Source organism: Penicillium verhagenii (assembly GCF_028828195.1).
Source record: "Penicillium verhagenii strain IBT 33310 chromosome Unknown utg000008l_segment0_segment0, whole genome shotgun sequence".
Classification (NCBI taxonomy): domain Eukaryota; kingdom Fungi; phylum Ascomycota; class Eurotiomycetes; order Eurotiales; family Aspergillaceae; genus Penicillium; species Penicillium verhagenii.
Window position 1 is genome coordinate 1,605,747 of NW_026643172.1, and position 27,167 is coordinate 1,632,913.

Sequence of the window (27,167 nt, forward strand, 5' to 3'; positions counted from 1 at the left end):
AAAAAAATTGATTTGGTTGAAGCAAACGAAGGTGCAATATGGATAAAAATTGTGCGCCAAGCACAAGACGCCGTGGATGCTGATGAAACGCTAACCAAACACCCTCAACACAAACACATGCAATCTATTTAGACAAGATAAAAGAAGAGCGAAGAAACGAAGAAAACGAGGCAATCAACGATCGAAAATTGATTTCATGGAGGCGCATGCGTCACGGTACAGAACGTCTACGCCGGCCTGATCACGGAATGGGTTAGGCGACTTGTCCCAGCCATGTTGGGCCTTCTCAATCATCATAGCGCGAACTCGCTTCCCAAGCCCCTCGAGACGACGGACAAAAGTCTGACCCTCCTTCATGAGCATGTCCCATTCACAAATGAACAAGAAGACGTCATGTGGGATACCTTCCGACAACATACTATCGGAGGCGCGTACGGGTGATGCATAGGGGGAGGCCCGATCATCCAGGTCGGGGATATACGCCGCATCAAACAGATTGGTGAAAAATGCTGGCAGAGTCTTGTCCGGCATAAGACTCATCATACGGCGATGATCCCGGGACTCCATGTAATCCAAAATGGGGTACCAACTGAAAAGGGCCACGATATTGAGCTCATTGACCTGGTCAACCAACCGTTGTGTGGATTCCGCCCGGCCAAAGTGTTCTTTGATCTCGGTGGAGAGTCGCTCTCGAAGTCGCAGCGGCACTGTAACGGCCAGATTGCCGCCTGCCGAGAACCCGCTCAGAGCTACGCGACTCACGTCTAGACCCAGATCCGTCGCATGGGTGGCGAGATAGAGCAATGCTTCGACTCCGTCGTCAACTGCAGCTGGGAATGGATGTTCTGGCGCTCGCCTGTAACTCACACTGGCGACGACCGCCCCAACCTCTTGCACCACGGCGTCGCACCAGCGGGAGTCATCGGTAGCACATCCGAGAGTGAAGCCTCCGCCATGGAAATTAACGGTAACGGGAAACCGGTGACCTTGTCGGCGTTTTTCTTCGTAGTCTGGTGGGCAGTAGAAATGGATGACGACGGACTGGCAGTGGGAATTGGATTCGACGGTACGAGTAAAGCGAGGTTTGGAAACGCGCGGCGGAGCGATATCATGGAGGAACATTCCAATGCGCATCAGAAACCTCCAAAAGACAGCCTGGACACATAGCCACCTGCGAGACTGAGCCATGGTGGGAGGTGAAAGTAAGCTTGAGGTATGGACAATTCGACGTTTATCGGGCAATTCTCCGAACTTCAATGATCATATGATATAAGGGGGTCAAGGATATCGGTTAAATGGTCTCGGTCGGGAGGCACATGGCCCAATTTCCAGTCGGGCTTTAGGTAGGATGGACGTGGAGTCTAATCTTAAGCTTTTTTGTTTATAAAAAAAATGAGAGAGAGGGTAAGTCCGGGTTGATACGAGAATCGCGAGGAGAGGAAATAGTAGAAGTTGCCAGTTGCCGAGACTTCCAAGGTGGCGAATGTCGTAGATAACGGAGAAGCGGATAACGTACGGTACTTTGTATACAACGTAACAACCTTATAATAAGAAGAAAACAATCGGAAAATAAACATTAAAAACAACAGATAAGCTGCAGTCCCAGGGCATCATCATAGTCATCATAATAGCTAGAATGCCTTGATTCTATTGACAAATTCATCAGGGCCGATTGTCAACTTCCAACATTGAGCCCGGAAATCCGGCTTCTTAGTGATGATGTCATATTATGAAACCCTTGAGACGTTCTTCGCCTTTATATTTCTCTTTGGAAAGAAACAAAATAACAAATCCAAGAGGACCTTGTTTCCATTCCAAGAGGTATTTTGTACCTTATTTCGGATCCACGCGGCATTCTTCGGTGGCATAAGCTTCAATTGATTGGTTTACTTCCGAGTCTCGACTCTATCGTCACTGATTGCACCACAAAGGGATCGCCCTGCAGTTTCCCCTCCTAAGAGTCCCCTCCTTATCCCGATTCCCGCTGACTCCCCCCCACATCTGGAATTCGGGCCATTCATATACTTCGGACCTCCCCCCCTCCAAATCTTCTTTTTCCCTCAACTCTTTTATCACTTTTTGCTTGCATTACCTGCACCGCCTTCCATGTCGATCAAACGAGCCCTTTCCAAGGCCATTCGAGGAAGCGTGGGAGGAGACAAGGGAGATGAAGATGACTCTTCTGGCACCAAAATCCGTACTAGTCTTCCAAGTCTCCCCCATAAGCCTAGAATATCCCTTTCCCGAGATGAAGGTTCACCCACCGCCTCCCCTCGCCGCAGCATCCTGGGCAACTTCTTCCGAGAACGCGACTATGTCTCGTCCTCCGAGGACGTTTCTGATGACTCCTCTTCGGGTTTGAGCAAGAATCAACAAAAACGATTGGTCCGCGAGCAACGACGTACCGAACGCAGTCGCCTCAGCGAGGAGGCTTTCACAGATGCCGATCACCACCGCAAAGAAGAAGAGATTGCAAAGGCTATGGCGGAAGAAACTCCAGAGATGAAAGCTCGGTATGGCGAGCTTCCCTTGATGCAGTCGCAGACTCGACTGCGGGAGGTACGCATCCCATTGGATGATATTACCGCGGATATGGTCGGTCAGGACATATACTTCACAGCTCGGCTGCATGTGGTGCGCCGTATGAGTGCCAAGCTGGTCTTTTTGGTATTCCGCCAGCAGCTGAGCACCTTCCAAGGGGTTCTGCACGAACGTGCCGGGATCTCCTCGGTGGCCATGGTTCAATGGGCGGAACACTTGCGAGTGGGCTCGTTTGTTCGAGTTCGCGGCAAGCTTCAGAAACCCGAGGTGCCCGTTCTCGGCTGCAGTATCCATGATGTCGAGCTGGCAATTGACTCGGTGCATCTGCTTGTTAAGCGTGAGGAGCCGGTGCCCTTCAGTGTTTACGAAGCCGAAATCCGGACCAATGAGGAGGATAAGATAGAGGGCCGTCGCAGTCATATCCCTGATCGGACTCGGCTGAGCAATCGCCTCCTTGATCTGCGCACTGCAACCTCTCAGGGAATCTTCCGCCTCCAGTCAGCCACCTGCAATCTCTTCCGTAGTGCCCTGGATGACCAAGGGTTCATTGAGATCCATACCCCCAAGCTTCAGGGCGCTGCCACTGAATCCGGTGCCAGTGTTTTCCAGGTCAACTACTTCAACCGCCCCGCATTCCTGGCCCAGTCACCTCAACTGGCTAAACAGATGGCCATCGCCGCTGATTTTGGTCGTGTCTATGAGATCGGTGCTGTCTTCCGCGCGGAGAACTCCAACACCCATCGCCACTTGACTGAATACACCGGTCTTGATATTGAAATGGCCATTGAAGAGCACTACCATGAGATGCTCGAAACCATTGACGCAACTATTAAGAACATCCTGAAGGGTGTCTACACGAAATATCGACGAGAAATCGACCTTGTCAAGCATCAGTTCCCCTCAGAGGATGTCAAGTGGTTGGAGACTACTCCGGTCATTCGTTTCGCCGATGGCATCAAGATGCTCAATGATTCCGGATGGCGTGATGAGAACGGAAAGGAGTTACCCCTGGACGAGGACCTGGCGACCCGTGACGAGATTCATCTGGGTCAGTTGATTAAGGAGAAATACGACACCGATTACTATATTCTTGACAAGTTCCCTCGTGGTGCTCGCCCGTTCTACACCATGCCTGATCCAGAAGACGATAAATACACGAACTCCTTCGACATGTTCGTCCGTGGACAGGAAATTGTCTCTGGTGGTCAGCGTATCCACGACCCACACATGCTGGAGAACAACATGCGCGCTGTGGGAATCAACCCGGACGACATGGAAGAGTACCTGGAAGCATTCCGCTGGGGTGCACCACCCCACGCTGGTGCGGGTGTTGGCCTGGAGCGTTTGCTGATGCTCATCCTTCAGGTAGGCAACATTCGACTTACCTCGATGTTCCATCGCGACCCCAAGAGTCTGCCAGCCAAGCCTGCAGTCCAGACGCTGCGCCATCCCGAAGCATCGACAATTGATCCGGTGTGGCTGCGAGAGCACCACCGACGGGTTGCTTCCGGCCCTGAGGAGCTGCCGTCCTTGGAGAAGATCGTTGCCAACTACGGCGACGCAACCTCTACATCTTGGTTTGATGATCGATACAAGATCTGGCGTGACATGGGCACTGGTGCGGCCGTGGCCTATGTTCCCAGCACCAGCAACTTCGTTATCGTCCCCGGTAACCCGGCATGTGATCCCAGTCAGTACTCTCGTACCATCACACAATTCCTCCAGTGGCTTCGTCGCGACACTAAGTACAAGCCTGTCTGGATCCTTTGCTCTCCAGAAGTTGAGACCATCCTCGGCGAGCGATTGGGTTGGCGCAGTCTGTCTTGTATTGCCGAAGAGCGTGTTGACCCCTCGCGCAACCAGGCCGCCTCTGATGGAGAGATTGCCCGCAAGCTGCGTCGTGCTGAGACTGAGGGCATCAAGATTGTTGGCTTCAACCAGGGCGAGCTACCCGACGAGGAGGTGCGCAATAAGATTGACGGTCGCGTTCGGGAGTGGCTAGCAAACCGTAAGGGCACACAAGTCCATTTGTCGGAGATCCGGCCATGGTGTGACTCAGATCACCGCTGGTACTTCTACGCCACAGACAAGAATGGCACCATCTGTGCTTTCGTTGCGTTGGTCATGATCTCTCCGGCCCACGGCATGCAAGTCAAGTACAGCTTGGACTTCCCCGGTGCGCCCAACGGTGTCATCGAGTACATTGTGACCCATGCCATCCAGACCGCTGGCAAGGCTGGTGTTAAGGGTCTCACCTTTGGCGCCGGTGCTACCGCCCGTCTCACTCCTGGACATAACCTGCATGGCACCAAGATCAAGATGCTAGAGCACACTTACGAGGCTCTTGCTAAACAGTTCCACCTTGTGCGCAAGAGTGAGTTCCGTGCCAAGCTTGGTGCCACGGAGGATCCCCTTTACATCTCTTACCCATCGCATGGTCTTGGCTCCAAGGGTATCCGTGCTATCCTAAACTTCTTCGAAGATTAATCTTATCTAAAGGAGTTGTCAGCTTGCATGTTATCTACGACAAGTACTACGATCTAATGGTTTCTTTTTTACGACTGGAAATAAATTTGGCTAGATTTGAGGATCTATGGGCAAGGTCCATGCATTGAATTCTAAACAAAGACTTCAAAATCGCATAGATTAAAGCGCATATTTGCACAACATTCTCGATCCGTCGATCTGGTATTTTCGTGCTCACTTTGTTTTCTGTTATTGGCGTACACTGTTACACTTGTTGCACAATGCTTTGTTTTTCAAGAATATCCCCTATCCTGTATTTACCCACCTCCTGTATCCCCTGGCTACTTACCTGGTGTTAATTGAACTGCAATACATATTGCACTCTTCACTCCCAATTGCAGCCTTCTAAAGGTTTAAATTTTAGTACATGCCATCGCATGCTACCTAGTAGGGGTCGTTCGACTGCAACCTTGGAATTTCTCTGCATATAGTACATCAATTTTCAACTAGGTATACTACAAGTCTCCATCCATAGGGAAATAGGTATTTATAGGCCAATCCCTCCCCTACGTAACATTGAATAATTCTATGATACCAGAATATAAGAATCCTCTTACTGCTCCTTCTTATCCTCCTCACCCTCGTCCCTCTCCTTCTTCGCCTCTTCAATGACCCTTCCAATCTCCCCACCAACCCATTTCGCCACAAAGCCTGCGACGATTGCAACAATGACAATCCACACCGCAGTGGGAACAAGCGATCTGGGGAACACATTCCACAAAAATGGATCCAGAATCAGATCCACAGATACGGGCGGCACGTTCTTCATCAAAGAATCGTCATGAGTGAAATAATCTGCCGCGGCCTGGACTCTCAGAAAAAGCACCGAGTCTGTCGTTAATGCTGCGTCCGGCGAGATCACCCCTCCTCCCGTGTGGCCCGATGCACGTCGCAAGATGGTGTTTTCTTGAAGCTGAGTGTCCAGACTTGCGAGGCGAGCTGCGGAGAAGATGCTGAGGGAGGATAAGAGGGTCTCATCCTCGATTGTTGCTGAGAGCTGGTGTGTTGTGAGTGTGAATGATGTCGGTTGCTATGTGGAATTAGTCTCAGGTGTTCTCCAAGGTTCTAATGGTAAATTTTTTTGCTTCTTGGAATCAATGCTCTGAGATCTTTTGGCTCTAGCATATGTATTTGACTCTTTGAATCCATAATTTCCGTATGAAGCAAATCATGGAATAAATTGATTGCCTTCATGGGTCGGATCGGGGTGGTTCTTACCGTGGCTAACCAACAAACCCGCACCTCATACCGCTGCCCGGGCTTCAGGTTCTCAAGGAAGAACCATGACTCCGTACCTTCTGGTGCCTCGGTACTAGGGAATGAAGCATTGAGCTGTGTTCGCACAGCATGGTTCTCTGGCGAGAGCCTTTCTAGACCGAGATCATCTAGATCTGGCTCTTCTGATGGCAGCGTGGCTGCTGGTGGGGCAAGGAAAATGGTTTTCTCCACGTTTGCGTGGACAAGGTTTGTGAGGGAGAGGAATATTAATCCCACGATGGTGGCGATGGAGTGGTACATCATGGCCACGGATAAGTTGTGGAATAATTTGAATGTCTGGATGGTGCTGCCTTCAAATTTTGACTTTGCCTAGATGTAAATCGAAGTTTACCGTTCGGCTTCCACGGTTTCAAGGTTGCGATGTTGTGCACAGGTTTTCACACGTCATTCATTGCGCTGGTTCATTCCAAGTTGGATTGTAGAAACTGAAGTTATATATTCTGGACGGGATGTAGTTGGTTCGCGTTTATTGGGTCGAGTGGCGTAAATGTTTAGGCGGTGAGAGATGTACAAGGCCCTGCGAGCGGTGATTGGTCCATATCTGGAATAAACAATTCAATTCTGGCGGTGGGCAAATGCATGCACATGTGTGCAGGCCTGGGAGGTCCCGACACACCTGGCTCAGCTGGACACATGTGTCAACTGGTACCTACTATAGTAGGTACATATGTACATGTCCAAAGTTTACATAGATCCAATATTGAACATTGAAATGTCGAAATCTTAAAAGGAACCTTCCATTGAGGTCGGAGCCTTCAATGTTTGAAGAAACCGAAGTTGTTTATCTATGGACAGTGAAATTCTATGTATACTGAACACTTTGTACGCAGCCTGGAGTAGTTCACCCATCGAAATGGATACAGAAGGATCCGGCGTCTGTAACTTATACTGAGGTAGTGCCTAGGACGAAGGGTCAAAGTTGGAACGGCCGTCCAGTATCCACCTTAAAAGCTTCTTGTCTCCCTCGTCGACAGTCTCATATATCCTCCAACCACACTTTCGGAGAACTTTTGCACTCGGCAGATTGCTCTCAAGAGTCACGGCCCGGATATCGAATAAATCATGCTTCAAGTCAGATGGAATGGAGTGAATTTGAAGACCCAAAGAAATTAGTGACATCCATGCTCGCTGAAAACCGAGAGCAGCCTCAGTAGCATATCCTTTGCCCCAGGTCTCCGGAAAGAACATGTACCCAAAGGGAGGGAGCGGAGATATGGGCAGGGAATCCAGGCCAGTCAGCCCACAAACACCGATAAGCAGACTGTTGTCTTGCGGGGATGAGTCAGGTGAATGTTCATCCGGGTGATTGTCGCCATTATCAGCTCGGAGACAAACAACAAAGTTGTAGTTGCGTCGTGGGATATCAGTCTCGTCTATGAAATTCTGCATCCACTCACGAGTTTGCTGTGGAGATTTGTCAATTTGTGCTTGACTGGTCCATTGCATGACCTCTGGACTTGTCCGAAGCTTGTATAAGGATTGGAGGTCGTTCCATTGGAATGGTCGGAGAGTTAGCCGAGGGGTTTGAATTGGTTGTTGTTTCGAGTATGGCGGAAGTAGGTCTTGAAGCGTGACCTCCATGTTGAGATAACCGAGGGTGGGAGTGTCACAGACGGTAGAGGGGACACCAAACGCTAATGATCGCGGCGCAGTAGATAACATGATTACACCGCCCAGGATTATACTGCCGACATCTCATATCTTCTCCAAATCAAAAGCCGAGGAAAAGGGGGTCTTGCGCTAAGAAGAGGAGGCGGTAAGTAACCCTGTACTTTTGCTGCCACAACATGTGAGATAACCCCAAACCCCTTACTTGCTACAGTTCGATATTTGAAGTTGCGTGAGGAAAAGATCGGATTCACCACATACTATGGACAGTGATATTACGATATGTACTGCCCGACACTATAGTTACTATTTAGTATGTACTAGACTAGACAAGACAGCTGGAGTGTTGATGACATAATAAAAAACATGTAGATCGAAACACGTGATCCAGAACAGGCGGTGAACCTCGCAGGGAGCGGGCGGGAAACGACCAATCAGCAGGCTTGACGCGACCCAACGACCGGATCAACAACGAACTCCCCCCTGTTAACAGCACAGACGCCCTCACTCCACAACATTTCTGTTCTTCCTTCTCCTCGACTTGATCTCCATTCCTCCCATTCTGGTGAGTCTTACCTCTTGCGAATCCGTTCACCCCTCCCCCTCCCCCTTCCTTGGATAATTCGCCCAATTTATACTTTTTTACTAACCCCTGAGTCGCCAGACCCGTGTTTGTTGTTGGGTCAACTTCTCCCCCTCCTTAATTTTTTGACATCCTGGAAATACCACCAACACAATGAGAGAGATTATTAGTTTGAACGGTACGTGTCTGATTCCGTGAGCTGTTTTACAGCAAATCGACTTTTGTGATGAAATTGACGCGCTGACTTGTTGATGTCCTATAGTCGGTCAGGCCGGTTGCCAGATCGCCAACTCCTGCTGGGAGGTAAAGATATAACATCCATTGTGGGCCAAATTCGTGGTAGACTGACTTGGAATCTGTACAGCTGTACTGCCTGGAGCACGGTATCCAGGTATGTTGGAATTCTAAACGGATCGTGGCGCCCAATCTCGAATTGAGTGGCACGCCCCCTTTTCCTGGGAGGGGAAAGCAAGTACCCGGGACTAACAATGTTGATAGCCCGATGGATACCTCACCGATGAGCGCAAGAAGGCCGATCCCGATCACGGATTCAGTACTTTCTTCTCCGAGACTGGTGCGTATACCGATTTTTTTTTACCTTTAAGAGAGGGGCCAGCCATGGCGCCCGAATCCCCGCTTTAAATCTCTTGTTCATGTTATCCTAACTTTTCATATCTGCTTTTACCAAATAGGCCAGGGTCGTTACGTTCCCCGTACCATCTACGCCGATCTTGAGCCCAATGTCGTCGATGAGGTCCGCACCGGTACCTACCGTTCGCTCTTCCACCCCGAGCAGATGATTACCGGAAAGGAGGATGCCTCTAACAACTACGCCCGTGGTCACTACACCGTTGGTAAGGAGATGATTGATCAGGTTCTGGACAAGGTTCGCCGTGTCGCCGATTCTTGCGCTGGTCTCCAAGGTTTCCTTGTCTTCCACTCCTTCGGTGGTGGTACCGGTTCCGGATTCGGTGCTCTCTTGATGGAGCGCCTGTCCGTCGACTACGGCAAGAAGTCCAAGCTTGAGTTCTGTGTCTACCCTGCTCCCCAGAACGCCACCTCCGTTGTTGAGCCCTACAACTCCATCCTCACCACTCACACCACCCTGGAGCACTCCGACTGCTCCTTCATGGTTGACAACGAGGCCATCTACGATATCTGCCGCCGTAACCTCGGCATTGAGCGCCCCAGCTACGAGAACCTGAACCGTCTGATCGCTCAGGTTGTCTCCTCTATCACCGCCTCGCTCCGTTTCGACGGTTCCCTCAACGTCGACCTGAACGAGTTCCAGACCAACTTGGTCCCCTACCCCCGTATTCACTTCCCTCTGGTCGCTTACTCGCCCGTTATCTCTGCCGCCAAGGCTTCCCACGAGGCTCACTCCGTCACCGAGATCACCTCCAACTGCTTCGAGCCCAACAACCAGATGGTCAAGTGTGACCCCCGCAACGGAAAGTACATGGCTACTTGCTTGCTGTACCGTGGTGATGTTGTCCCCAAGGACGCTCACGGTGCCGTTGCCAACCTCAAGACCAAGCGCACCATTCAGTTCGTCGACTGGTGCCCTACTGGCTTCAAGCTCGGTATCTGCTACCAGCCTCCTCAGCAGGTCCCCAACGGTGACCTCGCCAACCTCAGCCGTGCTGTGTAAGTCCACATTACTTGATATTTATGAGAAGAGAACTTTCCGCTAACATGTTTATTTACTATAGCTGCATGCTGTCCAACACCACTGCTATCGCTGAGGCTTGGTCCGCTCTTGACCACAAGTTCGATCTCATGTACTCCAAGCGTGCCTTCGTTCACTGGTACGTTGGTGAGGGTATGGAGGAGGGTGAGTTCTCCGAGGCTCGTGAGGACTTGGCTGCTCTCGAGCGTGATTACGAGGAGGTTGCCAGCGACTCCCTCGAGGAGGAGGAGCTCGAGCCCGAGTACTAGATTATGGATGCTATGTGACCGTATCGGAGGCATTGGACTGGGGCCATGCGTATCGTTTTGGCATATCAGCTTTTACCTCGGCAGATCGGCTTTCCTGAATCTACCGGGCTTTCTTTGCAAATACACAGGGAACATAGGTTTTTACAGTCCGATGAATGTGTTTTCTGGCTTTGTTGTTCGATATACCTTTAATATCCCCGAAGCAGCGTGTTTTCCGCTCGTTTTAACCCTATTCTGGGATTCTACACAAATTGTAATTACAAAAAAGCACCAAAAAAAACCTGCCCTCTTTCCTTAATTCTACAACCTTGCTCGTTCCACTATGACCTGGTTGTGTTCATTGCCGGGTTGCCTACATACTAGTAGTAGCGTATAGTAGTACTACTAGTAGGTACCTACCAGTGGGGGGCGGGGGGCAGGACATTGTAGATGATGAGAACAACTTGCTTTTAGTAAGAGATTGATTGCTCAGCGCCCGAGAAGTGTATCGCAATTAAGAATTGTTTACTAGACTGACTTAGTGACAATAGTATGTCCCTTTCACGTCTTTCACGTCTTTCATCTGATATGGAATAGGAGATTAGTAGTACCTACGTGAATGGGACCCTGAGCGCATGGAATGGGCGCTAAGCCAACTGACCGCCTTGGGGGGTACCTTCTTACGACATCGACTCCAGCCACTCTTTGAATCCCCATTCCACGTCCGGGATAACTTATTCACTTGTTATAGAGGTCGAACTTCGACTTGGATCCTTTCGGCACCGTCGTATTTAACTACAGAATCCGCGCCTCAACCCATGCTCGTGGTATCTTCCCACTAAGCAGACGGCACCCGTTCCCCAACTTGTCCTCCTAGGCACCCCAACTACTCGGATCCCATCAACAAGGAGAGGGGGTCTGCTCCTCCGTACTCACAGCTATGGCTGAAACCGGTGCGTTTATACTACTATACTCCAATCCTCAATACAGCATATGCAATGGCAGTCATTGGCGCAAGTCAGGAGGCTGACGTAGCTCCCGCAATTACCCCCTCCCCTGTATACCCGAATGCAATGATGCGCGATGCAGCGGAACTGACGGATGCAATTCTTTGTTACTATAGCACAGCGACATCCGAATCTGAACCTCACGGCCGAGGAAAAGCGCGTCTTTTACCAACTATTCCAGGCCGCTGACACAACGAACCTCGGCGTTATTACTGGAGAAATCGCAGTTCCATTCTTCGAGAAAACACATCTTCCTGGAGGTGTCCTTGGAGAGGTATGAGATACATAAATGACACAGTCTATTTGGCACGCGATTAGCAGGCTAATCGGTCGTTTATATAGATTTGGCAAATTGCGGACAGGGAGAACAGGGGTCTCCTGACCCCAGCTGGATTTGGAGTTGTTCTTCGATTGATTGGACATGCTCAAGCTGGACGTACACTATCCGCAGAGTTAGCATTGCAGCGTGAGTATCCTGATACCATTTGGTGATCTCTTTACCAATATTACAAGATCTTTACTGACTTTCATTTAACAATAGCTGGCCCGCTGCCCCGATTCGATGGAATCTCAGTCGACACAACAGCTCCTGCCCCGGAGCCGAGCCCTGCTAGTCCTCCACCAGGTGCATCTGGCCCCATCCGTGTCCCTCCGTTGCAACCCGATGATGTCAACAAATTCGTTTCGCTCTTCGACAAGTCCGAAGTCGTGAATGGAATCATGTCAGGTATGTCCACCCCCTTCACTTGATTCTAGAAGCATTATATTCGGAATAGTATGCTCATTGTAGTACAGGTGATATTGCAAAGCAAATATTTGAACGCGCAAGATTGCCAAATGAGGTTTTGGGTCGGATATGGAATCTTTCCGACACTCAGCAGCGCGGTGCTCTCGATGCCACCGAATTCGTCATTGCTATGCATCTTCTGACATCGTTCAAGTCCGGTGTATTGCGTGGTATTCCTCAGACCCTACCGGCTGGACTGTACGAGGCTGCATCTCGCAGGGCCCCTGCAAGGTCATCTTTTGGTGCTCGGCCTGAAGTCCCACCCGTTCCCTCAATCCCAAGGCAATTTACTGGCTCCCAGCGAACTGCGAGCCCCATGAACGCCGCTCCTTCCATCCCGCAGTTCGGAGGCCAACTGTCTGCTCAGACAACAGGTGGAGACTGGCTCATTACCCCACAGGAGAAGGTACACTTTGATGGGATATTCGAGACAGTTGATACCGCCAAGCGCGGACTCATCACTGGTGATCAAGCGGTTGGATTCTTCATGAAGGCGCAACTACCAGAGGAGGTCCTTGCCCAAATTTGGGACCTTGCTGATATTGATGCGGATGGGCAGTTGACTCGGGAGGAGTTTGCTGTAGCTATGTACCTGGTGAGGTTGCAGCGTGGTGGCAAGGAACCTGTACCTCAAGTGCTTCCTCTTGCTCTGATTCCGCCTAATATGCGACGCCAAGCCCCTGCGCCAGCTCAAATGGCAGCCCCTGCGCCCCCTCCCCCAGCTCCTGCGCCCGTACCGCGATCTGCTGCCGATGATCTGTTCGGTTTGGATTCGCCCCCAGCGCCCGCTCCTGCTCAGCTCCAGATGCCTCAGTCCACCGGCGGCTCTGCAGGCGCATGGCACACACCTACCTCCCCAGCATCTAGGGCCTCCCCGCCAACGGCATCTACCACTTTCAAGCCATTTGTACCGACATCAACCTTTGGCCAAAGTTTGCAACCGCAATTAACTGGAGCGTCCTCTGGACACCCAGGTTCAATTCGCTCACCTCCACCCCCATCCGATGATCTGCTGGGAGATAACGACCCAGAGGAAACCAAGAAACTGACACAGGAGACCACCGAGCTTGCGAACTTGTCAAACCAAATTGGATCCCTGTCCAAGGAAATGCACAATGTCCAACAGAAGCGTACGTCTGCTGAACATGAGATCACTCAGAGTTCACAGCAGAAGCGGGATTTCGAGGCCCGGCTTGCACAGGCACGTACTATGTACGAACAGGAATTGGCAAGCTTCAAGGCCCTAGAAGAACGTTTGAAGACATCCAAGGCAGAGACTATCAAGTTATCTCAAGAATACGCTCTGATTGAGGGTAGCCGCCAGGATTTGGCGAACCAGTATAACCAGGTCTCAACCGCACTGGCTTCTGATCAACAAGAGAATGCTAGTCTGAAGGAGAAGATCCGCTATGCGAATGCAGAGGTCGCACAGCTTAAACCTGCCCTTGAAAAGGCACGTTCCGATGCTAGACAGCAGAAGGGACTGGTTGCAATCAACAAGAAGCAGCTAGCAACCGTGGAGGGTGAACGCGACAAGGCTCAAGGTGAAATTGACGATTTGGCCAGAGATACTCCCCAGTATACTGAGGATGTCACACCTGTCAGCAGTGCTGCCGAGCTTGCTAGCCCTGCTGCTTCCACGACCAGTCAAAACACCAATCCCTTCTTCCGTCGGACCGTGACAGGTAGCGAAAGCGACCGAGCTCGTTCGCCTGACTCTACCAATGATCAGCAAAAAGCGTTTGACAGCCTGTTTGGACAGACGTTTGCCAGTCCCATAAGTGCTGGCCCTCCACCAACCTCTTTCCGTGCAGAGTCTCCGCTGGCGACCGCCAAATCACCGGTTACGTCCAATGTTCCAACTCCCTCTGCGTCTCCCGCTCCTGGATCTATGCCTGGATCTCTTCCGGGGGCTTTCCCTGAGCCCCCACCCCCAAGTATCTCTCGTCAACTTACCCCGAACTTTTTGCCATTCAACGAGAACCAGTCCGTGACCTCGTCCACTATGGTGTCCCCACCTGCTAGCAGATTTGGTCAAGATAACTCGGGGTTTGGGACCCCCTCCCAGGCGACGACTAGTGAAGTGGGCGGTGCTCCCTCGGTGACAGAGTCCAGTGACTATAGCTTTGCGGCCGGTTCGACTGCCGAAGGAACCCCGGCTCGTTCTCCATTTGAGGAGTTGCCGCCAGCTACTGAGGCTGCTGCTACCGTCGCTGAACCATCTGCCACCTCTCCACTCAGTCCGGACAGCCAGGAGGCACCCAAGGACCTGTCTTTTGATGAACTGTTCGGTAGTAAGGCGCACAAGCGATCGGAGTCTCAGAAAGGGAACGATTTCGAGGAGGCTTTCGCATCTATGAAACCCGCCGGTGGACCGGCTGGTGGACCAGCAAATGCTGCTGCGACCGGCTCAGAATTCCCTCCCATCCAGGAACTTCATCACGATGAAGAAGGTGACGAGGAAAGCTCAGATGAGGAGGGCCCTTTTGGATTTGATGACAACTTTGCCCCTGCCCCAGTTGCAGGCACCCAGAAGGGACAGCCAGCTGATTCTATCGACGTTGCTCAGCTTGCCGCGTTCCCGTCCCCGGGAACGGCTGTAGCTTCGGGCCAGCCTGAACTTGTGGATCCCCCCGCTGCGGATGCACAGTCCAGCCCTCCCCAGTATGAAAATGACACCTCTCACGAGGCCCCTGAATTCAATGGTTTGCTGCCCGTCCGGTCGGATCCGACTGCTGCCCCGGATGCCCCCCACTCCGTCGAGTCTGCCACCGGCGCACCGATCATCGACAACGAGCCCCAGCGGGAAGCCGACTCCCCTGCTGCATTTGCCCCAGCCCCGGAGGCTAGCGCTGCTAGTGACTTGAAGTCTACCACTACCGACTTTGATGCCGCTTTTGCCGGACTTAACCTGGCCCCCGCCCAGGAAGCAGAGGACGATGATGACGAACCGGAAGGCCAAAATAAGAATACTGACTTTGACTTTTCCTTTGACTCTCCGTCTCAGCCCAAACATGAAAACGCATCCAATACCGATCTCGGTCACAGTGGCTCATCCGAATTCTTCGATTTTGACAACAATGCCCATGAAACTGCGCAGCCTACTGCCTCTGCCAATGGAGGTGGTGCTTCAAACCATGACTGGGACACCCTCTTCGCACCTCTTGATAATGCGAAGCCTGCTGCCGAAGAAGGTACCAGCACCTTTGATCCTAAGAAGCCTGGCTGGGCCCTGGATACCGATACAGGCGAAGATGACCTTATCCTGCAGCGTTTGACCGGAATGGGATTCCCTCGGGATGATTCCCTTGTAGCGCTGGAGAAGTTTGACTACAACCTTGACAAGGTAAATTTGAATGATTCGGTGCAAGGTGACTTAAAAGCTAACTCATTCCAGGCCGCCGACTACTTGACCTCCAAGTAGACGTTGATTCGTTTCCAACATTTGCACATATCATCCCTTACATACAGTATCTCTCTTTACCCCACGATGCCTTCCTTTCCGAATGACCCCGATTTCCTTTTGTTATCTCTCCAGTCTTTTGCGATGCGACTGGGAACTGGGCAGTGTCTTGCATCCCCGACTACCCCATAATTCTCCTGTCAGTTATAACCAGCGTCATGTACATCTTTCTTTCCCGAGGTCTGTTTCTGTCATCATGTGCCATCAGTGTTCGCACTGGATTTTATATCTTTATTGACGGTGCCTATGGACGGAAAGGATGAGTGCTGATATTCTGTTCCATGCACCTCGACCCGCCGTGTAGTGTAGTTTAAGATGATCCTCTAATGCATGTTCACTTCATCATGGATGAGCTGTGCAGTATGACTCAAGAATTGGGAAATCAGTAATTAATTTGACGGGTAGTTTGACTAGATTACTTCAGACTTGGAAGTCAAGGACCGAGCATTCAAATTTTTCAAATGTTTAGTAGATTGACAATCATTTTCTGTGGCCTGCGTACTAGTTACTCGTGAAGTGTTTAGTAAACCCCGGAGTGGGAGTGATACTTTCCGAAAGTAGTAATCGGAGTCTCGGAGTCTCGGGGCTGTTCCGTGGAGCTGTGTTATGTATACCAGTGCATTCCAAGGAGTTGAACATCGGAGTGCCTGACAAAATTTCCCAATTAAAACAACTTTGGGGCTCGGAGTTGCTGAACAAATTGGCTAGATATTCAAGTCAACAACATTCAAATTCAGAGGTAAACTATTTAAGCATTTGCTTTTTCCCACTTAATCATGGTTTAATATCCATCCGCAAAGTCCCTTCTGCTTCACAAACAGTTCAAGCACTCAAGCTTTTGAAATAACCATCACCTTTCTGACTTTGAATATGACTCGTGTTCTCCTAACTGGTGGTAGTGGTTTTATCGCCACACATGTTCTCGAAATTCTTCTCGCCCGTGGTCATTCAGTTGTCGCAACCGTCCGCTCCCAGCAAAAGGCCCAAGCAATCTTGCAATCTCACCCCGATCTACAGAAAGACCGTCTGGACTGCACTATCGTGGAAGATATAGGTCAAGCTGATGGTAAGTTGACGGCCATGTCCTTTTCTCGGTACAAATCACTGAGCTGACGACCACTCTATAGCCTTTGACAACGCCGTTGTTTCCGAGCCTCCATTCGACGCTGTTATTCATACGGCCAGTCCATATCATTTCAATGCCAAAGATGCGAAAGAGTTACTCGATCCAGCCATTATTGGAACCACGGGGATTCTCACTTCGGTGCATAAATATGCGCCGTCTGTCAAACGTGTGGTGGTGACTTCTTCTTTCGCTGCTATCAACAATATTTACGCCCAAGGCAAGGACAAGGTGTACTCCGAGGTGAGGAGTTTATCTACAATACGTACGAATTGCTTGAGCCATCGCTAACGGTAAACATGGATGAAAGGCCGACTGGTGTCCCATCACAGAGGAACAAGCCAACGAGAATCCTGGCAACGCTTACCGAGCAAGCAAGACATTTGCTGTAAGTCCCACTGAGCGCGAAAGGTGCGGTTGAAATACAAACTGACAGACCGACTTTAGGAGCGAGCCGCATGGGATTTCATGAAAAGGGAAAACCCTTCTTTTGATTTGGTAGTCATGAACCCACCCCTCGTTCTTGGCCCCATTGCACACGGCCTTGCCTCTCTCAGCGCCTTGAACACTTCCAACCAGCGCATCCGAGACCTGATAACCGGCGCTTCTAAAGCCAGTTGCCCACCCACTGGAAACCACGGCTATGTTGACGTACGCGATCTCGGACTGGCGCATGTCCTAGCGATTGAGAAGCCCGAAGCAGGCGGGAAGCGATTCTTTACCGTATCGAGCCATTTCTCAAATAAAGAAATTGCGGAAATCATTGGTCAAGAATTCCCGGAGTTCTTGGATCGGTTGCCGTCGGGCGATGCTTTGGCTCCCGGTGACTACCCGGCCGATGGGGTGTATGGATTTGACAACTCACGCAGTCGGGAGATTTTGGGGTTGAAGTTCAGGACTCTCAGGGAGAGTATTGTGGATGCCGTGCATAGCTTGTTGGCCGTGGAGCCAGAGATTGCCAATTGAAGATAAGAATTGCACCTTTAGGAACATAGCTAATTGATTCTACTGCTTGACAAAAGCCGCATCACTTTCCACCCGGGCAAGAGGGGCTTTCTTTTCCGGAATTAACACATGATTTTTTTCAGCTAAATGATGACAGGTGATTCAATCTGACCGCTTAGCGCCACTAGATTAGCACTAAAGAATCAGGATCCAGCCCACCTTTCAAACGGTTATCAGATTAACTTCTCTACTGAATCGATCCCTGGAAACATCATCATCTCGACCATGCTTTCTACATTTTCAGCTGACCCGGAGAAAAGAGCACCTTTGCGACGCCCAAGACGGAAACAGGTTGCTCGGGCGTGTGATTGGTGCCGACTTAATCGGACCAAGTGTGATGATTCCCAGCCTTGCGAGAACTGCCGCAGCCGTGGCAATGAGTGCAGTAATAGCAAGCGAACAGAAGTCCTCACGCTACCAGCAGCAAGCAGGTATGTACCACAGACATTTCATGAATTTCAAAAGAATGACTAACTCTCATCTACAAATCCAGAGAAATCCAACGATTGCGAAACACCATCAGCGAGCTACAAGCCCGAGTTGCCCGGGATCAGGCGACCAGCAAATACGCAACACCACCAGAATCTGACCATGTGGGCATCTCGCCCCAGGAGTCTCATGTTCCACGGTCCATGAATTCACATTCACGTTCACCGACCACAGAATGGAAGGGAATACAGATCCATGATGTTCATGGTGGGGCAATCTACTATGGACCACTGTCATCTTCGTATTTTGGGGCTCGCATGGGTCACTTCTTAGCTGACGCGCTAAGCAAATACCCGGAATCGCAGTTTCAGACTGATACTCTGCGGCTGACCTACCCGCCTACATTTCTGACATGTCAAAGTGATCAGTCATGCTTCGAGAGTCCAGGGGGCATCAACCTGGTGGAGAATCTAGAGATGGGGCCGGATTCCTTATCCCGGGCTGAAGAACAATTCTTTCTGGACTTACTTTGGCAATCTTTTCATTGCGTCTATCCTATCATCGTTGAAGGTGATTTCCGCAAATACTATGAGTCTTTATGGAGACCAGAAGATCAATCTAATCGGCGTCCCTCAGCACTGGTTGATAGCCTGCTGTCTGTTTGCATGCAATACGGAAGCACGTTTCTTATTAGTGACGATAATGATACACTGGGAAGCGAAGGGGGTCACCATGCTTCATCGGTTTCAAAAGGAAGTCATGGGTTCTTTCGCCGGGCCCAGACCCTGCTTCTGGATGAGATGGAAAGGCCATCGATAATGGCACTGCAGAGCCACATATACTGCGTTATCTATTTACATAACACATGCTTGTTAAATGCGGCCTACAGTCTGTTAGGAACAGCTGTCAGAGTTGCCAAGTCTCTCCGGCTACACCTACCTCCTCCCGACACGTCGATTCAGGAGGAACAAGAATTATACCGACGTCTTTGGCACACACTGATTGTCCTAGACTGCCAGCTTTCCATGTCGTTGGGTCGCCCGCCGATTGCTCGTATTGACGAAGTTAACTTTGATCTACCGGGAGATACCCAGGAACATGCCCTTCTATCTGGTTCAATGCTGATGGTCCCAAGCAACGAGGAGATCAGCTGGCTGACCTTCCACGTGCAGTCCATCCGACTTTTGAAAATAGTGCAAGGTGTTCAAAGTTCTTTCTATCAAGAAGGTGCTCGATTACTCGAGCAGAAGAGTGCACAGAGTATATACGAAGATCCGTTCTTGGTAGAAGAATTAGCTGCATACCTTGCTCGCGTGGTTGGAGTCGTATACGACTGGGCACGTAATGTACCACCATCGCTGCAGAATCCCCGAGACTCCGGGGAACCATTCTCCAGCAAACGGAGTCCCATCAGATTCGATACATTCAGCCCCATTTGGCTTCAACGACAAAGAATTATCCTTGAACTTCTATACCACCATCTTCAGCTGTCAAACTTTCGCTCATTCCTCCGATTTCCACCTGGACAGTCCTCCATCACTCCGTTGTCCGACTGCCATAGTATCAACACCCTCAACCACGCAATGGCTTTGACAAACATTCTTCACCAAGTACTCACTGAAACGGACCTACTCCGCGGCTGGCACCCCGTATTCCAGTATCAATGGGAAGCAGCTCTCTGTATCCTAGGCTTTGTGCTCGCAAATCCAGTCTGTCCCCCAACGCCCGCAGCCCGCAAGTCTATACAAACGGCAATCCAATGTTTGGAAATAATTGGCAAGAATTCGGCAGCGGCTGCCTCTGCAGCAAACATAATCCGAGAGGTAGGAATCCAAGCTGAGGTGCTCGTTGGTAAATTTCATAGCAGCTTGTCGACTCGCAACCCACCATCAAAGGAGAGAATGTGGACTAGTGCGAAGGTGCAGATGGTTTCAGCCCCGGGCTTGACTCCAGAGTATCTTAGCGTGGGAGCTTGCCAGCCTGTCGAAATTGGTGATTTTATGATCAACAACATTTCAACTGGGGATAGTCTCCTTCCATTTGATACCTCTATTTCTCCAGATGATATGGGAGATGCGGATGCCATACTTTCCACAATGGGATTGCCGTGGACAAATGGTGAAATGGCTTTGGGGCAATTCTCGATTTTTCCGGAAGGGTCGGAGTGTCTGTAGAAATTTGACAAATATCTTCAGGCTTGATCCCATGGTGAAACTCGTATCCATGATCGGACAATCTTCATTCAGGACCCTTGTCGTCAAGACTCAAGTTGGTCCAGGACACACGCGTGATCTAAGAGGTAGGATATCAAACTCTCACTTGGAAATTCCAGATAAGCGAAATCCTGTCAGATTTTCAGCTGTGCCTGTACAATAAGACCCCTGAGACACCTGGTGATAAGCTTCTATTTCCGTTGTTTCACAGCTCTACGGCCCATGTGTTTCATGAATTCTCGATCCATGAGTTTCACGGTCCCACGTCAGACACATGGCATGCCACATCAGCTTCATGGAGACCTCGCATGAGAAACCCCCCGAGGCTACGGGCTGGGGTTACACGACATACGGCCTCTCGCGTGGTGTTTTGGATTCAGCCTCTTGGCAGCTTGAAATGTATAAAAAGATGCGTGGACATGTGTACGCAATTGTGCTCCTCATGTTCGTTTCCTCTTTAATGTTGGGATCTCACAGCCGATAAGATGGCTAATGTTGTTGCCTTTTTGTTTTCAATATGGCTGATCCTGGTTTCCCCCGTCTGGGGGATACCTAAGTTTAATCAAGATCCAGTGCTAATGAAAGATGCCACACGATTTGAGAAGCTCGCTCAAGAGGCTTTGAAGTCGACGATAAACACGATTATTGAGAATTCTTCAAAGGAAAACAATACGTGCACGTTGGAGAACCTACGAGTTCGTCGGAATTGGAGAGCTTTCACTTCTCCTGAAAAGAAATCTTATATCAACGCTGTCCTGTGCATGACCAAGTCTCGGACAATTACTCCGCCCCATTTGGCACCTGGAACCAGATCTCGATTTGACGACTTTGTCGCTGTTCACATCAACCAATCGTACCACGTCCATCGCGATGTAAGTATTTGACACGATTGATTTGATACAGAACACTGACAGCGGTACAGGGCCTATTCTTTGCGTGGCATCGATACTTCATCTATGAATATGAGCAAGCTCTACGAAACGAGTGCAACTATACAGGGGACTACCCGTAGGCATCCCGCATTACAAACCAGTCACATCTACAGCTAAGGAGTAACACAAGACAACCCAGATACTGGAACTGGGCCGCAGACGCCAACAATCTCGAAAAGTCACAGCTGTTCGACGGAAGCGAGACCTCGCTCTCCGGTAACGGTGCCCACATCCCAAACGAAATGCCCATCGGAGCCCGAATCCCCGGCCCATACCCACCACTCTGGCTACCCCCAGGCACAGGAGGCGGGTGCGTAACCAGTGGTCCCTTCAAGAACCTGACCGTCAATTTGGGCCCGTCCTACCTCGCCGTTCCAGGCGATAACATTACCCGCATGGCAAACCCACTGGATTACAACCCGCGCTGTCTAAAGCGAGATCTCACAACTGCCATCTTACAGATGTATGTGAACTACACTTCTATCGTGAATTTGATCACAAAAAGTCAGATTGTCTGGGACCTGGAGGATAAGATACAGGGCCAGGTGGATGGACCCGGATTGCATGGTGGTGGTCATTTTGCTATGGGTGGTGATCCGGGTCGGGATGCGGATGCTAGTGCTGGGGATCCGGCATTTTATCACCATCATGGGATGGTGGATCGAGTCTGGTGGATATGGCAAAACATGGACTGGAAAAATCGACAATTTGCAATTTCGGGGACGAGTACCTTTATGGATACACCCCAGTCGGCTAATGTGACGTTGGACTATATGTTGGATGTTGGTTACGCGAATGGGAATTTGGGGTCGGTCGCTTTACGGGATTTGATGAGTACTACTGCTGGGCCGTTTTGCTATGTTTATCTATGACCTCGGGATCTGCACATGTGGTCAAAGAGATTGATGTGTCTCTTGACTTATGTAAAAAAGCCATTGATTTCATGTTTCTTTTTGTTTAATAAACTTACCTTGGAAGTCAGCACTTGAGAATACCTGATTGGTCTATGCAAGAGGCGATCTTACCCTCTTTTCACCACGCTAAACCAGAAAGGATCTTTCCCCCCTAATGTAAGCAGTTTTGTTGGGCTGAACTTTGCTAAATGACAATGGCTTCTTGCATGAGAAAAAAGCAAAATTGAGAAACTGAAAAAGGGGGAATAAAAAAGAAGAAAGGCATCGTGGCACATTAATCTCATTGATCAGTTGGCAGGACCGCCCAAAGTTGAAATCATGGGAAGTTTGGCAACAGACGCGTCAATTCCCTCCCAAATCCTAGAAATCTCATTTCTTTACGCCGCCCACTGCCTGATCCCAGGCATCCTCTTGATCTCAACATCAAAACGTTCAATATGGCGATACATCTCAATCCCAGTTCTAGCACTTATCGCGCACCGATTCATCCGCGCGGCCACAAGTCTAGGACCAGGCTTCATCTGGTGTGAACTAGCCCGTCTCATCGTGACAGTAGTCTTCCAGTCCCTAAATCTACTACTGATCAACCCAAAAGACAACACCGACCTTCCCCAAGAAATTCAAAGTTTGGTAGCGCGCATCTACTATTCCACGCGACTATTTACCCAACCGCGTGGTATCAACACGCCTTGGCAGATTAAAAACGCCCCCGCACAACCCGCTTACTATGCGAAAAGAGGCATGAACCAGCCGCCTCGCGGTCGGTTCTTGCTTCGAAATACCGCTATTGCGGTGTGGCAGTATTTGGCGTTGGATGTTTTCGCCACGCTTGCGTTGCAGCAGGCGCGGGAGCAGGAGGAAAGCCAGATTTTGCCGCCGACTGTTCAGTGGGATTTGTCGGTGGAGCAGTGGATTGAGCGGATTATCTCGAATCTGGTCGCTGGGTTTGTGGTGAGCAGGTTGCTTATTGATTTCCATCATCGTGCGTTCTCGATTCTCATTGTTGGACTGGGGCTTGATTCACCGTCGAATTGTCCGCCTTTGTTCGGTCGCGCTGCGGATGCGGGATCATTAAGAGGATTCTGGGGGTATGTACTTGTCTCACTTGAATTGGGCATAGTCGCTGTATCTTGTTGGAGAATGCTAATGAACTTGGGCAGGAAATTCTGGCATCAATTGGTGCGTGAACCATTCGTCTCCGTGGGGACTTTCATTACTCGTGATATATTGGGTCTATCAAAGCCACCGTTAGAGCGATATACAAACATCTTTCTTGTTTTTCTCTTCTCGGGTGGACTGCACGTTATCCTTGATGTTATCCAAGGAATCCCAGGATGGGAGTCAGGTGCCATGTTACTATTTATGACGGCGCCATTGGGTCTTGTAATTGAGGACAGCATCAAAGCGCTCTGGAGGTCAGGGAAGGGAATCAATCGGGGCATTGAAAGTGCCGACAAGGAGGGTCCGCCAATCTGGCAAAAGGTTCTTGGGTTTGTGTGGGCAATGGCATGGCTGGGTATCACATCGACTTGGTATTTCTATCCGCAAATGCTTCGACCTGAGAACCAAGCTCTTGTTCCATATAGCTTTGCAAGTCATGTTGGACTGCCTGCTGTGGCAGGAGCTGTCCTGGCTGGAGGCGCTCTGGTGGCGTATGTGTTTGAAGTTGAAGTGTGATGAAAGATGTTCAAAATCTGCCTTCCAAATAGAGAGTTGGGTTCACACGTGCATGGTCTTGTCGCCTATTTTCGGCATCTAAAGTGCCAAGCCCGAGATCAATCCATGCATGCTCCGAGCAGCCAATTCATTAATTCATTGAGTCTCAAATCTCCGCCGGGATTTTGAGTTCGATCGTGCCTACAAGAGTTCGAGTATGTAGTATATTCGAACAGGCTTCCATCAATCAATAGGTTCTTGGAATCTATCCGACATCCGTGAAAGAATGCTACATACAATGATCCTCGTTCTCCACAAGAAAGTCAATTCAACCTCGGATATTGCATGGATCGGGTCTATCCGCATCTATTTCTTCTCTCAGGTGCTTTGCATGAGATAGTTTTCTATTCCATAATGGATCGATGTCGCCTTCAAGGTAAGACAAAATAATTAATAAAAATGATTGGGACAGACTTCCTCGCTTATTTGTTCCAGCATTCTATGCTTATTCTGTACTTACCAGGCTGACTATGCACTGATTACTGCTCCAGATGTCTCGATGCTCCGTGATGGATCAATTGATCCTAGTGCAGGGCGTGTTTCGTTGCCTGGCGGTTGGCCTTACGTACACGCCATCCTTGACAGTTGTCGACCAATATCAATTTCCACCACAATCATTGGGCAAGGAATAGCCTCAGGTGGATCCTCGGCTGCAGGCGTAAATCGCGTGATACTATCTACAGCCTTGAACCAAACGAGCAAAAGCAACCTCGGCTTCGGCAGATCAGTTCACAATTCATTGGCGCACTGATGTAGGGATCTTCGCCTGTGGATCTGTCATTCCAAACCAGGTCGACTTAGTACATTGGAAGATGATCGGGTGCATTTATTATTTACGGTTTGTTCAATGTTGGGCTCTTCTAAGATTTTCGATGGGATCAGTTGGTGGAATAATTGCATTTCCTTTGCTTTTAGTTTATTATATGCATCGCTGATTTCAGGACTAGTATTTCCCATGAATGTTTCTCAAGCCGAGTGAGATCCAACCCGTCCATGAGGATGCCCAGCACTTGGCACACCCTTGGCTTTTTTTGGTATCATGGGGACTCGAATTGAGGGGCCGCAGGTAGTATGGAAGTTGCCATCCCGCGAAGATTTTCACGTTTGGGGCTATGGGTTATTTTTGTGACCAGACAGTGTCTTATGAGGACTAGTAGGAAGGTGCTAGCAGGGCAAATTCAGAATTTCAGGCTAAAGAGGGTAAGCATGGAGATTCTCCGCTTATTAGACCCCCAAATGAAAGGTTTGGTGGTTTTAGCGGCTGTGGCTTGCTTTTGTAGGCAACCAGATTACCCGATTCCCACCAACGTGGCCAATTCAGAAAAGGAAGAAAGAAATCTCTCAGGCTTTAAAAAAATTCCTGATCTGTTAAAGGGGGTCTTTTTGGAGACTTTTTGTTGTGTTCCTGGAGACAAAAGAAATTTTGAGACAGGGCAGGGGAAGATTGTAAATTGTGGCATGAGCCTCATGGAAGTTTGGAACCCTTGGAATTGGAAAGGTTAAAGCAAAGCCCGGAAAGGCAAATGAAGAATCTCTTACTTGGGAAGACAAGTCAATAAATCGATAATAGGAAATTCGTATCGATTATTCTGTTGCCTGTCAGAGTAACATTTACCCCCCGTACCTGATCCACCATTTTCAGGGTTTTCGGGTGATCCGATGGGCCAATCAGCGCTGGAGAGAAACAGGGTTAAGCTTTGGCTTAAGCTTTAGGGGTTGCCGCCTAAAAAGTCTTGGCCCCGGAAGTCTAACTCCTGTTGCTTAACTTAGTCCTTGGGGCTGTACCGCGGCCCAGTATGAAACTAGTTGTTTTTTAAATACAAATCACCCCGGGAAAACGGGGCTTTGTTTCTCTCTCAATCCTCATATTCACTTCTCCTCAATTTTTCCATTCCCTTAGAACATGTGACGCATTTCACAAAAGCCTTCTGGATTCCTTCGCTCGCTGCAATATTCTTCTCATTCACGCTCTTTTTCACTCCTGACTGAATCCACACAATGACCCTCCTCCCACGCCATGATGGCGTTTTACAAAAGAAGCCTTTGGAAGCCATCTCAGTCCTTGCCCCGTTCTCAGCGCTCATTATCTCGGTCACTTTGCTCGTTCTATTCTTCATTCGTTACTACATCCTCGAAGGATTCCTCATCAAATGGTACTATCAAAATATCTACACAGATCTCAATGAGGTCAATCGACGTGGCTTTATCAATCATCACATCTCCGCCGCAACAAAGATCCTCATCCTAGTCCTGGCAGCTTACCCATTCATTTGCCTGAGCTTCGGTAGCTCGACATTTCATACCCCCTTTGCCCATGGCTCCATTGTGACCATGGGCGACGTGATGATCGTCGCCGCACAGATCCTCATCGCAATGTACATGACTGAACTCATCTACCGCTCTAAACTATCCCCCGTGGCAGTCGCCCACCACACTGGTACCATCCTGATAGGACAGTCTGCTATTGTGATCAGTCTACGTCTGGCCCGTGAGCCAGACGCAGACATCGAGTTCATCCTGTGTACTGTCTGGGGTAAGTCATATCTCCTATCTCCATCTACCGTCGCTCAAATAACAGCATCTGTATGTCTTCTCACCAACTTCGTCTAACGTGTTCCCTTCTCTTCCCTTTCAGGTGCCTTCGATCTCATCGCAGAGTTCTTCCCACACGTCGCCATCATCCTCTACCGCATCTACCCCCACCGCCACCATTTCCTCAGTCGTGTGTTTCTCTTCTCCGCTATCACAACGGCCTGTGGAACACTGTTCGAGACCATCGTCACAATGTGGCTCTTTGGCAGCCTCTGGGATAGATGGCAGATTGCCTTCAAGGTTGTCACGCCTATCCTACACGTTGCCTTTTCTATCGCACAAATGCATGGGAGTATGGTGTTCTGGCGTATGTACAAAAGACAAAAGCAGATTCTACGGGAGGAACAGGAGAAGCAGGATATCGAGGGCATCTTGATGCCTTTTGTAGAGCCTCCTAGGCCTCCTAAGGCTTTCTGTGCCTAATGAGCGATTTCTTCTTAAAAATAGGTTCTTCTGTTTGTATGTTAATATGCTTTGCATCTTATGTTTGGAGCGGGTTTCAGATACATTTTTTTAATTGAACACTTAACACA

The 27,167-nt window shown here is 49.7% G+C and overlaps 11 protein-coding genes across 11 annotated transcripts; 8 read left to right on the plus strand and 3 right to left on the minus strand.

Annotated features, from left to right (window-relative positions):
• Positions 1–174: 174 nt before the first annotated feature.
• Positions 175–1,188, minus strand: N7466_008578 (alpha/beta hydrolase; the record flags this gene model as incomplete). Its single annotated transcript, XM_057167967.1, has 1 exon — positions 175–1,188. One exon carries the CDS (start codon positions 1,186–1,188, stop codon positions 175–177), a length of 1,014 nt encoding a protein of 337 aa, XP_057018598.1.
• A 918-nt stretch (positions 1,189–2,106) lies between these two features.
• erdS (aspartyl-tRNA synthetase, cytoplasmic) lies at positions 2,107–5,028 on the plus strand (the record flags this gene model as incomplete). The annotated part of the gene is made up of 1 exon (XM_057167968.1): positions 2,107–5,028. One exon carries the CDS (start codon positions 2,107–2,109, stop codon positions 5,026–5,028), a length of 2,922 nt encoding a protein of 973 aa, XP_057018599.1.
• A 592-nt stretch (positions 5,029–5,620) lies between these two features.
• Positions 5,621–6,585, minus strand: N7466_008580 (uncharacterized protein; the record flags this gene model as incomplete). Its single annotated transcript, XM_057167969.1, has 2 exons — positions 5,621–6,097; positions 6,286–6,585. The coding sequence occupies 2 exons, from the start codon at positions 6,583–6,585 to the stop codon at positions 5,621–5,623; spliced, it is 777 nt and encodes a 258-aa protein (XP_057018600.1).
• A 660-nt stretch (positions 6,586–7,245) lies between these two features.
• Positions 7,246–7,926, minus strand: N7466_008581 (GNAT family N-acetyltransferase; the record flags this gene model as incomplete). The annotated part of the gene is made up of 1 exon (XM_057167970.1): positions 7,246–7,926. The coding sequence occupies one exon, from the start codon at positions 7,924–7,926 to the stop codon at positions 7,246–7,248; it is 681 nt and encodes a 226-aa protein (XP_057018601.1).
• Positions 7,927–8,689: 763 nt separating this feature from the next.
• On the plus strand, positions 8,690–10,474 carry N7466_008582 (tubulin alpha chain; the record flags this gene model as incomplete). Its single annotated transcript, XM_057167971.1, has 6 exons — positions 8,690–8,714; positions 8,799–8,839; positions 8,901–8,927; positions 9,035–9,110; positions 9,229–10,183; positions 10,249–10,474. 6 exons carry the CDS (start codon positions 8,690–8,692, stop codon positions 10,472–10,474), a joined length of 1,350 nt encoding a protein of 449 aa, XP_057018602.1.
• Positions 10,475–11,393: 919 nt separating this feature from the next.
• N7466_008583 (EF hand domain protein) lies at positions 11,394–15,671 on the plus strand (the record flags this gene model as incomplete). Its single annotated transcript, XM_057167972.1, has 6 exons — positions 11,394–11,406; positions 11,577–11,734; positions 11,803–11,926; positions 12,002–12,187; positions 12,256–15,593; positions 15,645–15,671. The coding sequence occupies 6 exons, from the start codon at positions 11,394–11,396 to the stop codon at positions 15,669–15,671; spliced, it is 3,846 nt and encodes a 1,281-aa protein (XP_057018603.1).
• A 909-nt stretch (positions 15,672–16,580) lies between these two features.
• N7466_008584 (SDR family oxidoreductase) lies at positions 16,581–17,799 on the plus strand (the record flags this gene model as incomplete). The annotated part of the gene is made up of 4 exons (XM_057167973.1): positions 16,581–16,776; positions 16,838–17,076; positions 17,144–17,221; positions 17,284–17,799. 4 exons carry the CDS (start codon positions 16,581–16,583, stop codon positions 17,797–17,799), a joined length of 1,029 nt encoding a protein of 342 aa, XP_057018604.1.
• A 264-nt stretch (positions 17,800–18,063) lies between these two features.
• Positions 18,064–20,441, plus strand: N7466_008585 (uncharacterized protein; the record flags this gene model as incomplete). The annotated part of the gene is made up of 2 exons (XM_057167974.1): positions 18,064–18,269; positions 18,332–20,441. The coding sequence occupies 2 exons, from the start codon at positions 18,064–18,066 to the stop codon at positions 20,439–20,441; spliced, it is 2,316 nt and encodes a 771-aa protein (XP_057018605.1).
• A 617-nt stretch (positions 20,442–21,058) lies between these two features.
• N7466_008586 (tyrosinase family protein) lies at positions 21,059–22,284 on the plus strand (the record flags this gene model as incomplete). Its single annotated transcript, XM_057167975.1, has 2 exons — positions 21,059–21,352; positions 21,493–22,284. The coding sequence occupies 2 exons, from the start codon at positions 21,059–21,061 to the stop codon at positions 22,282–22,284; spliced, it is 1,086 nt and encodes a 361-aa protein (XP_057018606.1).
• A 360-nt stretch (positions 22,285–22,644) lies between these two features.
• On the plus strand, positions 22,645–24,003 carry N7466_008587 (wax synthase family protein; the record flags this gene model as incomplete). Its single annotated transcript, XM_057167976.1, has 1 exon — positions 22,645–24,003. One exon carries the CDS (start codon positions 22,645–22,647, stop codon positions 24,001–24,003), a length of 1,359 nt encoding a protein of 452 aa, XP_057018607.1.
• A 2,037-nt stretch (positions 24,004–26,040) lies between these two features.
• N7466_008588 (uncharacterized protein) lies at positions 26,041–27,057 on the plus strand (the record flags this gene model as incomplete). Its single annotated transcript, XM_057167977.1, has 2 exons — positions 26,041–26,575; positions 26,678–27,057. 2 exons carry the CDS (start codon positions 26,041–26,043, stop codon positions 27,055–27,057), a joined length of 915 nt encoding a protein of 304 aa, XP_057018608.1.
• Between the last annotated feature and the right edge of the window lie 110 nt (positions 27,058–27,167).